This window comes from Galeopterus variegatus, unplaced genomic scaffold (assembly GCF_000696425.1).
Source record: "Galeopterus variegatus unplaced genomic scaffold, G_variegatus-3.0.2 Scaffold4465, whole genome shotgun sequence".
Classification (NCBI taxonomy): Eukaryota; Metazoa; Chordata; class Mammalia; order Dermoptera; family Cynocephalidae; genus Galeopterus; species Galeopterus variegatus.
In genome coordinates this window covers 159,929-174,891 of record NW_007730576.1, presented here as the reverse complement: position 1 = coordinate 174,891, position 14,963 = coordinate 159,929, and the positions used below count along the sequence as shown (strand labels likewise).

At 50.0% G+C, this 14,963-nt stretch overlaps 1 protein-coding gene across 1 annotated transcript in view; it reads right to left on the bottom strand.

The window, feature by feature from the left end:
• Positions 1 to 650: 650 nt before the first annotated feature.
• CDAN1 (codanin 1) overlaps positions 651 to 14,963 on the bottom strand; it is a 16,058-nt gene continuing 1,745 nt past the window's right edge. Inside the window, exons 3-30 of the mRNA XM_008587608.1 lie at positions 14,768 to 14,952; positions 14,333 to 14,536; positions 13,968 to 14,137; positions 13,726 to 13,839; positions 13,568 to 13,646; positions 13,024 to 13,144; positions 12,759 to 12,868; positions 12,203 to 12,292; positions 11,474 to 11,549; positions 10,595 to 10,800; positions 10,141 to 10,261; positions 9,834 to 9,980; positions 9,509 to 9,675; positions 8,866 to 8,953; positions 8,545 to 8,634; positions 8,286 to 8,340; positions 7,957 to 8,090; positions 7,770 to 7,873; positions 7,389 to 7,547; positions 6,805 to 6,868; positions 6,521 to 6,599; positions 5,321 to 5,469; positions 4,070 to 4,177; positions 3,858 to 3,921; positions 3,548 to 3,729; positions 3,207 to 3,314; positions 1,986 to 2,601; positions 651 to 995 (exon numbers count right to left, since the gene is read on the bottom strand). Of these exons, the coding sequence (XP_008585830.1) occupies positions 2,476 to 2,601; positions 3,207 to 3,314; positions 3,548 to 3,729; positions 3,858 to 3,921; positions 4,070 to 4,177; positions 5,321 to 5,469; positions 6,521 to 6,599; positions 6,805 to 6,868; positions 7,389 to 7,547; positions 7,770 to 7,873; positions 7,957 to 8,090; positions 8,286 to 8,340; positions 8,545 to 8,634; positions 8,866 to 8,953; positions 9,509 to 9,675; positions 9,834 to 9,980; positions 10,141 to 10,261; positions 10,595 to 10,800; positions 11,474 to 11,549; positions 12,203 to 12,292; positions 12,759 to 12,868; positions 13,024 to 13,144; positions 13,568 to 13,646; positions 13,726 to 13,839; positions 13,968 to 14,137; positions 14,333 to 14,536; positions 14,768 to 14,952 (3,300 nt within the window). The 3' untranslated portion in view covers positions 651 to 995; positions 1,986 to 2,475. The remainder of the gene's footprint in view (positions 996 to 1,985; positions 2,602 to 3,206; positions 3,315 to 3,547; positions 3,730 to 3,857; positions 3,922 to 4,069; positions 4,178 to 5,320; positions 5,470 to 6,520; positions 6,600 to 6,804; positions 6,869 to 7,388; positions 7,548 to 7,769; positions 7,874 to 7,956; positions 8,091 to 8,285; positions 8,341 to 8,544; positions 8,635 to 8,865; positions 8,954 to 9,508; positions 9,676 to 9,833; positions 9,981 to 10,140; positions 10,262 to 10,594; positions 10,801 to 11,473; positions 11,550 to 12,202; positions 12,293 to 12,758; positions 12,869 to 13,023; positions 13,145 to 13,567; positions 13,647 to 13,725; positions 13,840 to 13,967; positions 14,138 to 14,332; positions 14,537 to 14,767; positions 14,953 to 14,963) is intronic.

The following is a 14,963-nucleotide window of genomic DNA, read 5'->3' as shown; positions in this document are numbered from 1 at the left end:
GAGCTGTTAGTCCTTTATATTTCAGTCCATAACCCAGGACATTAGTCCTTTATACTTCAGTCCATAACCTAGGACACCTGGGTGTACATGCAATTACGTTAGACAGTAATCAACGAACACCTGGGTGCACATGGATATTTACAGCAAATGCTCAGCAAGATTCTGAACATCTGAGGGGCTCTGACCATTTTCCTTCACTTTCCCTGCATATTTCTAAGCAGGTGGACAAGTGTACCCCCGGAAGGCATCCTGGATTCAGTTGCAGACCACTCCCTGCACCTAAGTAAGGCCAAGAGTAGGTGGTGCTATGCTGGGGGTGGGGAAAGCTGAAAACACATCTACCCTGATTACAGACACTACTGGGGGGTCTGGGCTTGGTGGAGGCCCTGGGTCAAACTGGTTCTCTCCTAGAAGGCAGGGGACGGAAGAGGGTTCACATTATTTAGAAGGGAATAGATTCCGCTTGGCAGATTTTGGAAGAGGTAGTGGTTACCCCAAAAGCTGCAGATGAGGTTAATTAAAATGGTAGCCCTAGTTTTGGGCTTGCAGGCATTAAGGACATTGTATGGACTGAAACACCACAAACATCACAAAGTGCCTGCAGCATGTCCCATCTCTTTTCAAGTATATTTCAGTGAAGAATATATTGATACATTCAATAATTCACATAAAGTTTAATTAAACAGAAAAGTGGCTAAACAAAAAAATTAAAAGTTGGTTTAGACAATTAGTAGAGAGTAGATGCATAGAAAGGAATCCAGTTAGTTCACTGGTTCATTAGCTGTCTGTCTCCATAATCCTTCAAGGAGCCTTTAAGGCTCACACAGCCCAGCAGGAAGTTTCCTTCACTGGGACCAGGTTAAATTTCCATTCAGATTCACAAGAACATGGTTTTAACTCCGGACCTTACACCAGGACTGGGTTATGGCCCAGCCCTTCAACCGCAGCATCATTGGGGCTTCAGTTCGGTCCCATGTCGCACTCAGCTGGGTCGTCTAGAACAAGTCAAGAAGAGGCCATGAGCTGGTGCTTATTACCTCAGCTTCCAGGGCAATGCTGTAGTTCAGCCACACCTAATGCTGGTTTCTGGGCATAGAGAAAACATTTCTTAATACTTTTTTGGTTTCCAGGCATTCAGAACAAATAGGATTTAAAGGACAAAGATAAAGGCCTTTGAAAATGAAGAGATTAGGAAATAAGGTTCAGATGCAGAATCTTCTTAAAGGAGTGATGGGATGAGTAGAGGGGAAGGAAAAGCGTGGACTGGGTATTTGGGAGAAGTATGATCATAAGGTGGTGACTGAGAAACACTCCCATCTTTCATTTTGTGTTGATAAGATTTCCTGGCTTTGCTATAGTCACATAAGTGGATCCCTCTAGGCCCAGAAAATCTTAACCTTCCTTGGGTCAGAGACATCTTTGACAGCTATGAACTTCCCCCACAACAAATATGCATGTATGTACAAATGATTTTGCAGACTGCCACAAGAGCTTCACTGAGTACCCTCTACTTCCCCCAACAGAACTTGATCTTACATAGTCGTTAAACAGAAAAACCATGCTTTTGAGTGGAAATTACGCACATTATCCTAAACCTTTCTCCAATGCACAAAAAAGGGAGAAGTTAATACTATTGGCAGTAAGTTAATAGCAGTCACTGTCTCAGGTGCCTGAGACTGGCTCTCTGCAGTGGCACATGTGGGCGTTACAAAGACGTGAGGTGGTTCATTTTGCAATGCACAGTCAAGCCACTATTAACTGCCAACTCAAAGTCCACCTGAAACTTTGCAGACTTCTAAAGAGAAAAGACAGGTGAAAATAACTAGACATCAAGCCCTTGTTAAAGAAAACAGTTTATTTTAAAAAGCTCTAATGTTCTGCCCTGTGCTTGGTCCTTGGACAGAGATTAAGGTCTAAAGAGTTACTACCTGCCCAGGGGCTGAAGATATAGGGGTAAAGCCAGGTTTCAGTCCAGTGAGTCTTACCTTCTTATCTGTTGTGCATTTTTAAGGAGATAATCCAGTTCCTCGTGGTTAACTGTCCTCACAAGTTAATCAGAAGTCATTTGCCTCTGTCATGATTTCCCAGAACCACAAAGTTTTGAGAGATGCTGGGAGAGCAGCAAATAAGGCTTGAATCCTATGTCAACAAGCCCACACACATCATTTAATTTAGTATCCAAGTGATGAAACACCAACTCTTCTGCTCCAGGACTGGAGGCTCTAGGGTTTTCCACCATAATCCTGAATCAGGTGACCTCTTCTTCCTCTAGGATTCAAGTGGTAAGCCTGCAGTTGGTGGGATGCCATCCAGCCACATACTTCCTTCACATCTGAGCAGGAAATCTCATTACAGATCCATCTACGCCTGCTCCAGTAAGGGTCAGCAGTGGGCAGTTGGGGTTCCTCCTGAGGCACAGTCAGGTAGGGTTCCAGGGTTCTGGTGTGATGCCCAAGGCAGGGCCACTTTCCAGTCCTAGCTCTGGGCCAGCACAGTCCCCCGGGTTGGCTGCACCAGCTCACATGCTCTTAGCTGGGGTTCTGGCAGGTGGGGCTCAGCTAGAAACAGGTTAAATAGTGTTGCTAATTCTTCAGAGAAGTCCTGGAGCAAGTAGAAATATGACAGAAAAGGCAGACATGATGGACAGTTCATCCTTTCAACTAAAGCTCAATCCCAAACATCAAGCTAACCAGTGAGTAGATAAAAACCTGGCTGTATTATTTTTTCCCCCAACTGCCCTCTACTCTGAAATGGACTTGAAACCTCATCCTAGGGGAGGGTTAAGTTACAGCAGGGCGAGTGAACTCTGATGGGAGGCTCAGGCTTTACCATCTACTGAGTACATCTATTTCATCTTGAAGTTATTAGTCCCATTTTATGGTCGAGGAAACTAAGATTAATTACTTTGCTCCAAATCACAGAAACAATAAGAACTAACTGAGATTAAAATCCAGGTTATTCTGATTTTAAAAACCCATAGTCACTGTGCCTTCCAACTAACTGCCTTCCTTGCTTCCTCCACTAACACAGTCCCTCATACAATGGCTATTCAAATCTGAAGGTGACCAACCAGAACAGCCACTGCTCAATTTCAAGATGGTCCTGAAACACCTGACAAAAATCCACTTCCTTTGGCCCCATCACTTGCCTCCCTTCGGGACAAGTGGGATACATGACAGTTTTCTCTCAATGTAAGAACTCCTTACCCCTGGCCACTGGGCCTTATGGAGGCTGCCCAGGCAGGCCTCTATCTCTATCTGTCTCATCAGACCCTTCTCTACCAGCTCCCGGAGCAAGAACAGCAGCAGGTCCCACTGTAAAACACATCACAGAAAAGGTCAGAGTTGCTAGGAGGACTGCACAGTGACCCTGACAGATTGAGATCTCACAAGATCTGCATGAAAGGAGTCCATTTTAGCAGGGAACAAGAGAGGGTAAAGAAAGGAAACAAAGCAACTCATAAAGTTTGTGGTGAGGGTGGTAGTTGTTAAGAATGTGACTGCAGAGTGCTAAGAAGCCCTATTGTCCCCCCATCTCTCTGACTTACCTCCCTTGGCCGTGTGTCTGCCAGAAGCCCCACATTTCTTGGGCTCAGCAGCAGCTGTAGAGGAACTGGCCCCTGAAAGTCGTCCTTCCACAGGGAAAGCAGCATGTGCAGAAGCCTTCGAGCCTGCCCTCTCTCCAGCCTGTGCTGTGCTGGGGGCCCTAGGATGGGAATTTGGTCTGCAACTATAGGGAGAGAGGAAAACCAAGCATTAAGAAAGAGGCAGAAGAGGGCTCCGTGTTTCTAATCTTGCTTGTACCCAACCCTGAGACTGGGGATCTGGCAAAAGTGATTTGATGGAAAGAAACCATACCAAGGAGGGAAGCTAATTCCACAGAGCACTTTGCTAGATGCTGCTCAGCAGGTGGGCACAAGAACTGTGGGGAAAAAGAAGGGAGAGCCTAGATATTAACACCATCCTTACTGCTTTAAGGACTGGCCCTGAGCCAATGTGGCTCTGGTTATTAGGCAATAGACAAGAACACACAGCAAAACATTCTTCATGTGGTAGATGACATGTCTTACCTGGCGGCACCGCAGCGTCTGGCCCAACTGGCCTAGGAGCTGCTCTAGACGCTCTGGAGAAACTCCCTCCTCAGGATCGCGAGGCCCCACAGCCAGGGAGAGCACATCCTAAAGAGAGCAGGGTGAGACTTCGCACCAGGCTGGGGACTGAGATGCCACAGACACTAGGCTTGGGGCAGGGATCAGCCAGTGGAGAGAGGCAGAAGGAAAACAGGGCCCCAGGGGGTGAAGTGACTGGGCCAAGGTGCCCCTAGATCTGGGACTCTGCAGAACAGCATAGCCAGGAGAAGCACCTATGTATGTGGACAACAAGAGGGAATGGACGGAGCAGTAAGCTTAGGGACAATGTGCTACCAGAGAGCTCAGAAGATGCTCACTCAATTTGGAACTACCTACCCAGCTCCCAGAGAGCACCTTATTCTTAAAGGGAAACTGTCCTGTTAGATACAGTCTTATGAAGGTTTTCTGTCCCTCAGGCTTCTCTGTTTATCTCCTCAGGAGAGCTGAGGTTTCAACAGAGATATCCTCTACACATTAAGAACCAGTATCCAATGGCCACTAACACCTTTCTTCTCCCTCCCATATAATCTCCATTTTTAGTCATTGCTTCCTCGTCTCTATTCCAAATCTTTAGTCCTAGACCAGGGCCCGTTACTAAACATTTTAGGCTCTGTGGACTATAAGGTCGCTGACCCAGATACTCAACTGTGCCACTGTAACATAAAAGCAGACACAGACAATTTGTAAATAAATAGATGAGGCTATGTTCCAATAAAACTCTAATCACAAGGGCAGGATAGATTTGGCCCATGGGCTGTTTGCTTGACCCCTGTTCTAGACTGGCTCTGAACTTTTTATATCAAGTTAGAACTGACAGTTTATTCTTACTGACTGTAAGTAGACAACATACACACAGAATAACATTATTGAAATAATATCCAAATACTGGAGTGTTTTCTTTTACACTTTACAGCCATTCACCACCATCTGTGTAACAAGCATTTAGTCAAAAATGTCATATCTACCCTTTTCCCTTTTTCGGTGATTCAAGTACCAAAAGTCAGAATAATTAGGAAACCACTCAATTCAGTTCTGCCCTACCTAATCCCATTCTGTAATGAATGAAACAGGAATTAACTGGACAACACAGAAAGCTTCTACACAAAAATACTGGCGCTGATGTGAGGAAAGAAACCAGGAACAGCAGGGAGAGGGAGTAGAGAAGCCAAAGGGAGTAGGGTAGCTGTGTACTTTTATCTCGGAGATGAGGTGGGAGGGGAGGGGAGCGTGGTGCTCACAGGCGCGGGAGCAGCCCCTCCGCTCCCCCCGGGCAGCCGGTTCAGGACCCTGGGCTCGAAGTGTGCGACTCACTGCCGCTTTCACCTCCCTCCTAATCAGCGCTGCAGAGCAGAGAACAGGAAAGGGGTCACTGTGCCAACCCTTGCCCTTTGCTGTTTCCAGCTGGCCCTGAATCCCCCTGCCTCCAAATCCATGCCAGTCTACTATCACCTCCCTCCTAATCAGCGCTGCAGAGCAGAGAACAGGAAAGGGGTCACTGTGCCAACCCCTGCCCTTTGCTGTTTCCAGCTGGCCCTGAATCCCCCTGCCTCCAAATCCATGCCAGTCTACTATTTTTTTTTTCTTCCTTTTTGTCTTTTTTACTGACCGGTAACGGGATCGCAACCCTCGGTGTCGCGCCCGCACCGCGCTCAGCCAGTGAGCGGGAACCGGTCTCCACATGGGATCCGAACCCTCGGCGGGAGTGCCACCGCGCTCCCAAGCGGCGCACTCTCCAGTGCGCCACTGGGCCGGCCCCATGCCAGTCTACTTTTTAAACAGCCACTCCACTTCCCTCTCCTGGACCTTACCTGTGATGTTGGCTGACAACCACGCACAGGCTTTCTCTGTTGCAAGCCCCACAGCAATGTTCTCTGCACTACTTAGAACCTGTGACACAGAAGAACTGCAGAGTCGGCGGGCAGGAGAGGGTTGGGTACAACAAATGGATGCCAGAGTCAAACCACCCACCCTATGGCAACTGCACACACACACACACACACACACACACACACACACACACACACAANTCACCTCCCTCCTAATCAGCGCTGCAGAGCAGAGAACAGGAAAGGGGTCACTGTGCCAACCCTTGCCCTTTGCTGTTTCCAGCTGGCCCTGAATCCCCCTGCCTCCAAATCCATGCCAGTCTACTATTTTTTTTTTTCTTCCTTTTTGTCTTTTTTACTGACCGGTAACGGGATCGCAACCCTCGGTGTCGCGCCCGCACCGCGCTCAGCCAGTGAGCGGGAACCGGTCTCCACATGGGATCCGAACCCTCGGCGGGAGTGCCACCGCGCTCCCAAGCGGCGCACTCTCCAGTGCGCCACTGGGCCGGCCCCATGCCAGTCTACTTTTTAAACAGCCACTCCACTTCCCTCTCCTGGACCTTACCTGTGATGTTGGCTGACAACCACGCACAGGCTTTCTCTGTTGCAAGCCCCACAGCAATGTTCTCTGCACTACTTAGAACCTGTGACACAGAAGAACTGCAGAGTCGGCGGGCAGGAGAGGGTTGGGTACAACAAATGGATGCCAGAGTCAAACCACCCACCCTATGGCAACTGCACACACACACACACACACACACACACACACACACACACACACAACTACACCATGCACCTCTCCCACCACAACCGCCTGGCTTGCTAGCTCCCAGCCTTCTTCCTACGTACAGCTGCCGGGGTCTCCTCTGGAAGCAGTGCCCGCACAGCCCCAGGGCTCTTCCTGTGGCAGAATCTGAAAGGAGAAAGGGAGGTCAGTGATGTCTTTAAATTTCAGCCTGACTCAAGAAGTAAATGCCCTGAGTGCATCAAGCACCTGACCTGGGAGGCTGTACCTCAGGAGCAAGTGCCATCTGCCCTCCTGCCCCAGCCCGGGTGCTAAAGGAACAGGAAACCTGATCACCAGCCCTACAGCATTACACACACAGTCAATTCAACGTTTGGACTTTGTGCCACAGAAATCCTAAAGTCAAAGATACGAGTCTACAGAGGAAGAGGAGAAAATGGGGGGGGGTAAAGGGAGGAAATGGAATAAAAAATATAAGTGTGAAAGAGGAAAGGACAGAAAAATGAAAGCNGCCACAGAAATCCTAAAGTCAAAGATACGAGTCTACAGAGGAAGAGGAGAAAATGGGGGGGGTAAAGGGAGGAAATGGAATAAAAAATATAAGTGTGAAAGAGGAAAGGACAGAAAAATGAAAGATACGAGTAGAGTAGAGGAGATGAGAGGATGCACACAGATGGGAACTTCTTACTCCCGCCCCTGGGCCAAGGCTTGGGCCCCATGGGGGCACAGCTGGGAACACAAGATCTCCAACAGCTGGGCTGGATCTCCCCCTTCCTGTCCCTGCATCACCAGCTGCTCTTGGAGAAGCGACTCTGCCTGGCGCACCAGATCTGCCACCAGCGTGGCCCTGCAACAGGGACAGCACAGTTTGGGGGTAGTTGGAAGGGCTGAATCAGAAAAGGGCTGTAAATTCAAGGACATTTGGTCAGAATCTCCAACAAAGGATGTTAATAATTTCAGCCCCCCCGCCCCCACAGCTGACCTTCCTCATTTTGCCAACAAGGTGTTAAGAGTTAAAAGGGGGGAAGATGGTAAGGTAATGACACTGGAACCCTCAACCCACTCTTACTTGATATGCTTGACACAGTTCGATCCAATTCTCTCTGCCACAAACTCCACAGTCCTGCGCAGGGAGGGTGGCTGGTTGTGGAAAAAGGCCTGGGCAAGCTGTGCCTGTGGGATGGAGGGAGCAGCACGGTGAGGGCTTCCTTCATCCTTCCCCACTAAGCTGCCTCCATCCTCTGCCCTGCCCTTACCTGCAGCCCCTGGCTTGTCTGAGGAAGCTGGGATCCCAGGCTGGTTGTGGTGGTGGGGGTGATTTTCCTCACAAAGCCCCCACTCCGTCCACTGCTGCCTGATACCCATGAAGCAAGGAGTTTCCGGAGCTCTCCTGCATCAGGAAGTCCAAGTTTTTAGTTCCAGAACCCCTTCTGCTAGCCAAACATCCTAGACTTTAGTAGGTATGGTGTAAAGAAGCTGAGGCTCCCAGGCAGCACCTAAATTAGGCCACTTGGGTGCCTTTTGGGTACTCATGAAGGGACAGGCAAAAGACCAAGGACCATCTGGGGAAGACGGGAATACTCACCGATGTAGGGACAGCAGGTGTAGAGCAGCTGCTGGTCCACCACAGGCACACTGTCCTGGGGGAGAATGGGCCAGCGTTGGGAGGGTGGGCAAGCAGGCTTCCCCTCCTCCCCACCATGCCCCAAAATGGGACCGTCAGGTAGGAGAATTACATCAGGGTTAAGTCTCTATCCTGGCTTGTCTCCTGCTGGGCAATCCCGGAAAGCCCACTTCCTTTATTCCTGGGGTTCCCATGGCTCTGACTGGACCCCCACACTCACCAACCCATGCTCTGAGGCTACTATGTCCACCTCAAAGGCATCCAACTGACCATCTTCCTGAAAGAACAAGTCCTCAGGGACTGTGGGAATCTGGCAAGAGATGATGGCAGTCAAAACTCCAGTCAGCACTGCTGACTTATCCCACCTTCCAACCTCATAGTGCCAGGGTTCAGGCACCAGGTAAACTAACCGTCCTCTGAACTATGGTAATCCCCATACCTCTTCCAAACCTTCATCTTCTGGCCCCTACCTTGTTCTTCCGCTCCCTTCTCCAGCCACAGAAGTCCCCCTTCCCTCACTGTGGACCCTGACTCTGCCCACCTGGAAAAGCCAGCCCAGGACAGCAAGCAGCAGCAGCTTGTTCAGAAAACACATCTCTCCTTCACTTTCCTGTGATAAGACCAAGCTCCTAAAAGGTAAATGGAGGGTGTGAAGAGAATTTGTGCAAAGAAAGGAATGCAATGGAGTAGGGCCGGCCTGTGGCTCACTCGGGAGAGTGCGGTGCTGATAACACCAAGGCCACAAGTTCGGATCCTATATAGGGATGGCCGGATCGCTCACTGGCTGAGCGTGGTGCTGACACCACCAAGTCAAGGGTTAAGATCCCCTTACCGGTCATCTTTAAAAAAAAAAAAAGGAATGTAATGGACTAAAAAGCCATCATTGGGAAGGTCATTCTCAACAGCAGACCCAAAAGGGACTGCTGTCCTGTAGGCAACCAAAATCTCCTCAGTCTCTACTCCTATACCTCTATTCCCCCTCAGCTAGGCCATGACAGAAACAGAAAAGGGCCAATGAAAATGTTAATAGTGCCCACAGTCTGTTTTTGTGGGTCAAATCCTGCCTCTCCTGTGAAATTCAGTACTGCTCTGCTACCCATACAGAAGGTAGATTGCTCAACCCTGAGGCCTGAGCATTGTTTTCCCCACATTCTTTTCTCAAGCCCTAGCCTTTCTCCACTCACCGATGTAGGTGCAGCAGGAGAGTAAAGATGCTCCGGTAATAGTCCAGCAAGGGAACAATGTGGTCAGCAAGGGAAAGGAACTCCACCAGCCAGGGCACAGTGAGCACTGCTCGGCGGGCCTGCAGCCCCTGCAGCAGCAGAGTCCGCACATCCAGGACTGGAGGGACCTGGAGGACCAGTGTTCAGTCAGTGGGTAGGTCCCTGGGAGGGGCTGGTAATGCCCTCTAACCTGCCTGGTTTCCAGAATAGCCATGGAAACCAGTCAACTTCAGTGCCTTGCTGGTCCTCCCAGCTCCCTCCTTACCAGGATTTCCCACCCATTCACCTGGCTCCTGAGGGCCAGAATGGAGTCCTGAAGCTCACCAGTCGGGGGTGGTTCTGGCCCCCGGTATGGCAGGAAAGCCACAAAGCCTAGAAATTTAGCCAAAAGCCTCAGGCTAAGCAGCACCACAGCAAACTGCTTCCGTTCACCCTGTGGGGAGTCAAGAGAAATAAAAAGACCTAAGCATAAGGCTTCTAGAACAACTCCAAGTCTGTATAAAGTATTCTTTTTTTTTTGTATAAAGTATTCTTGAACATGCCCCTTCCCTCCTAGGTCAGACCCCAGTATTTCCCTTGTTCTGTTCTCTAACCTGCCAGTCTACATCAGACTCCCCATCTTCATCACTGGCCTCATGCTGAGGCAGGGCGAGGCCATTGAGCTCCCGGATCTTCAAGCTCAGACTATCCATGAGATGCTGATTAAACTGGAAGCTAGGAAGGAGGAGGGGAGCAAAAAAAAAAAGAAAAAAAAAGAAACAAAAAAGAAAAGCACTGGAAGAGGTGCAGGAAGAACCAGAATCAAGAAGAGGTGCTCCAGACAGAAAGGATCAGCAGGGTAGACAGGGGAGGCCAAGGAGTAATGAAATCACTATGTGGAAGAAAGAATGAGAAGTGAAATGGAGTCAGAAAGTGTGAGCTAGAAGGAGCTTAGTCCCATCCTGTTATCTTCCAGGCAAAGGAGAGAGGAGAACTATTTACTCTTCTGGGAAGCCAACCCTCTCCCGGCCTCTGCCCCACTTCCTGCAAGACCCAGGGGGCTTTTACCTGCTGGCACTCAGGATGAAGTCCCTGAAGAAGCCTTGACAGCCTGGGAAGGTGGGGGGTGGGCAGGGCCCCCCACTGCTCTGAGGGGCCACAAGCCGTTCCTGTAGGCGTCGCAACCGCCCCAGCTTGTCGGCTCCCAGCATACTCAGCACATCCAGAGCCTCACCCAAGACCATGCCCCCGGTACCACCAGGGCTCTGACACATCTGGGGTGGGGGAGGGAGGAGAGAATTTAAAAAAACAGTAAGTGAGAAAGACTGAACACAATAAGAAGTAATGAACATTTACAGAATGCCAAGTCTGTGTCAGGTGCTTTAGATACATTTTTTTTTAAAAAGATGACCGGTAAGGGGATCTCAACTCCTAGCTTGGTGTTGTCAGCACCATGCTCAGCCAGTGAGCCAACCGGCCATCCCTATGTAGGATCCGAACCCGTGGCCTTGGTGTTATCAGCACCACACTCTCCCAAGTGAGCCACGGGCCGGCCCTTTAGATACATTTTTTGAGGTAGGAATTACATTCCTCTTTTATAGGTGAAGAAACTGAAACTGAAAGGTTAAGCATTTGCCTAGAATCACTAGAGCTAGGCCTAACTACTAATCTCATGATCTACCACAGCTCGAATCAAGGAAAAGAGGAGGTATTAGGCAGGGAGAGGGCATGGGGCCTGGGGCAAATGAGTGGCGGGGAGAGGGCATGGGGTGCAGGGCACGTGAGGAAGTGCTCTGGTTCTTCTCTGGCCACTTGAGTTTTCAGCCACCCCCCCCAAGAAGTAGAACTGTTCAGACTCTAGCCGAGGATCCCACAATACCAGCCATTACTTGGCTGCCTACAATACCTACTGTTCATTGTAGATTAATCTCCTGCTGAAGCCATTACCTGGAGAAGTTGTTTTTGGAAAAGCCGAACAAAGTGGCTATGGCTGCAAGCTACAGAGAGTTGACCCATCATGGTTCTGAGGAATAAAAGACAGAAACAGAGTTTACAAAAGATGAGAGGGAGAAAGATCTGAGAAAACAAGGCAATCGTTGGACTTTCCAGTCCTTTACCAGGGACTTGAGCATCCCTGACAGAGCTGGCCCACACAGGGATACAGTAAAGTAAAGGATACTCCACTTAGCACCAAGATCCCTCAAGGCTAGAGATACACTTACTCAAACAAGAGATAATACCACCTTTCTAATCTTCAGTCCCCACAGAGTGCCAGTGAGCTTCATGACCAATGTGGAAGGGTAGATGACTGGACAGAGGATATACATTCTGCAACCTAGTTATCTACCTAGGCGAAGTTATCAGACTTGCCCAAATGAGACCATGGAGCAAACAGGTTGGAGGAGCCTAACCAGTAACTTGGGCCAAAACTCAATCTACCTGGATTAAGAGCTTTGCACTTTTCCAAGCATTTGCCATTACTAAACAAGTATGAGGCACTTTTGAGTGGAAGTAGCTAGAGAGAGAAATCCCTCTTCCATAGAAAGATTAAGAAGGATAGAAGAAAATAGTTTGGGCTGGAAGGAATGAGGGGAAAGCCTTCCACCAATCAGCTCCCCAAGCATCACTGAGCTGCTCACTGCCAGAAGACAAGGTGACCAGTGTCTGAGCACCCACCTGATCTTGCTGCCCAAGCCCTTCTCAAAATCCCAGCCAGGCTCCTCATGGCGATCTTCCCACTCTCGAAGCACCTCATAAAACACATCCCTGTCAGACACACAAGATACCTGATCAGCTAGGACACAGCTGCCTCTAAATTGTGCCCAGTGGCACCCTCCCTCACTTGGAAGAACTGAGGATAGGACTAGCCACAGCCCTATTCCTTAATCTCTCCAAAGTTGTCTATGTGACGATAATGCTAAGAGACCTAGCGGCAGCACACCACAGGCTGCACGAACTTCTGAAGGCAGTGAAGGCTGATCCCAGCACGCTCTTATCTGAGAACACTGAGACTAAAGTCATAACCTGTGAAACGGCTGGCTAAGCTCAGGGTTCAAGTCCATGGGCATGAAACAGAAGCCAAGTGGCCATTATGATGGCTGGGAAGAAGAGCCTGGTAGTACTAACCCACCACCTATTAGTGCAAAACTGGTTTCTATGAAAACAAAACAGCTGCCTATTCCAGAGATAATGGGGCCTCACTCCCTCCCCAAAAGTTCCCTTTTCTTATCACCTCTGTTTTTTAAAAGTATGAAAGGCTCGGTCACTGGAGAAGTTGGCACGATTGTCAGTCTCTGGCTGAAAGGAGACAGCTTGAGCAGAGGGTGGCATCGCCAGAGAGACCTAAAATATGGCAGTGACATTAGGAACTGAAGCTGCAGGGGCTATGCCCAGTTAGCCCACATGACAGTTAAATGTCGTGAGCAGGGTAGCCTGAATTCATGAAAGCTAGGAAGGGTCAAGTCCAGGCTAGTAAGCATCCAAGCTGGGGTCACTACCTTGGCAATGCTGCCCTCGTAAGCAGCTCGAAGGCGGCCTTGCAGAGCTGGTGAGAAGCACAGCAGCCGCTCATTCTCAGCCAGCAGTTTCAAGGTCCCTTTGTCTAGGTAGGAAAGAACTCTGCAGGGACAAGAGCACATATGACTGAGACTGGGACACAGACTGCAAACAGGAGGCAGGCAACTGCATACCACACAGCAAATCTGGAGCATGGAGCAGGTATGTAAGGTCAGGTATGTACGGCAAAGTCACAGGCCAAGGATCACAGAGTGCGGGTAAAGGGGGAAGAAATAAGACCTTATGGAGAAGGGAGCAAAAGGGCAGGAGAGAAACACTGGCCATAAACCCAAAGGACAGCTGCCAAGACCACAGGGGTCCATTTGATTCTTTTAGGGGTTAAAGTGACACAAAATTAAAGGTTACAGGTAGGAAAAGATCCAGGGCCACTGCACCTGCGTTAAGCATGAGCATGCATCCCAAGTGGCCAGAGAATCAAGTAGACAATGAGAATAAGGCCCAAATGCCTCAGCCAGGGAAACTCACTGAAATTGATGCTCCAAAACCTGTACTGCAAAGAAGACACAATCATGGATGCTCTGGAACAGTGGACTTTCCAGGGAATCTAGGATAGTTCCAAGCTGTCAGTTAAGAACTGTCCCATCTCCACACCCCATTTCTCAAAAGGAGGCTTACTCACTGACCTAACACACCTTGATTTGGTTCAACGTCACTGTCCTTGACAGCCACCATCTGTCGGGCAGTAAGGAGCTGAAGGACGAAGAAAAGCTCCAAGAAGAGGTTTGGTACTAGGTTCTCTGGATATAAAAAGAAATCCCAAGGTACTGGGCACCATTTGGAGCTAAGGCTCAGTTCTACCTGCCCTATCAATTACTTTACCCTGCAGTTCTTTGAGTATCTCCATTCCAGCCCCCTTTGCTCTCACCAGCAATGCATGAGGAGTAGACATGGGCTACCAGCTCCAGGCGCTGGCGGAAAGACACTCTGGCAGGGTCAGCGGGTTCAGCTGTGAGTCTTCCTGTCCGGCTGGGGAGGGGAGACCCCGAATCTGGGGTGGGACAGGCAGGGGTAGGTGACCTCTGCAGCTGCTTAGAGCTATGGGGATAGAGAGGTGTCTTGAGCAGTCAGCCTGGCTTCCCTACCACAGCCACGCTCAGGTCCCTCCAGAGAAGACATCAACAGCCCAGGAAACAAACCCAGAGTCCCCAGGGGGAAATCAATTTCAAGAAAAAGCCTAGCAGATCCCCAAAAGGGAGGAAGCTGACATCCCAGGGAGCGGCACGACCATACCGCTCCTTCCTGAGCATCTCCCGCTCCTCTTGCAGACTTCTGCACCCTGGGGGAAGGCCAAGGCCCCAAGGGCTAGTGTCCAGGACTGAGGGTTGGGAACTGGGGACACAGCTGATTGGGGGTGAGGTGAAGCAGGTCTTGGGCTTGGAGAGTGACCGCTCTTCGCTCACCGGAGTTGGGTTGATCCTGCGTGAAGGCTTCGTCCTGCTGAGATAGCCACAGGTTTTTCTCAAAATCCCAACTTCAAATATACCCCCTCCATCACAACACTGGGCCTCTTGCAAATAAAAAGCCCCTCAGCATTACAGTTATATCACCCCCGACCTTCTTCTAACCATTCCCGTGCTCTACAGCAGTGCACCCAGCCCTGATTTACTGACCCCCCCTAGCAGAGCCTTCGTGCCACCCATCTCCTGGAGGAGGGCTGATTCTCACCCTGCACGGCCGGTGGGAACCGAGCCTACAGGAGGGAACTCCTCCAGGTTGCTGAGGTTTGGTGGATCCGAGCGCGCAAGGCTGGAGCTGTCGGGGCTGCTGGAGCCCCTAAGCCTCCGGCCCCCGGCCCAGGGTAGGCTCTCCCCGCTGATCGCCTCCTCCAGGCCCGGGCCTCGGCCTCCTCGCTCGCGGGCCG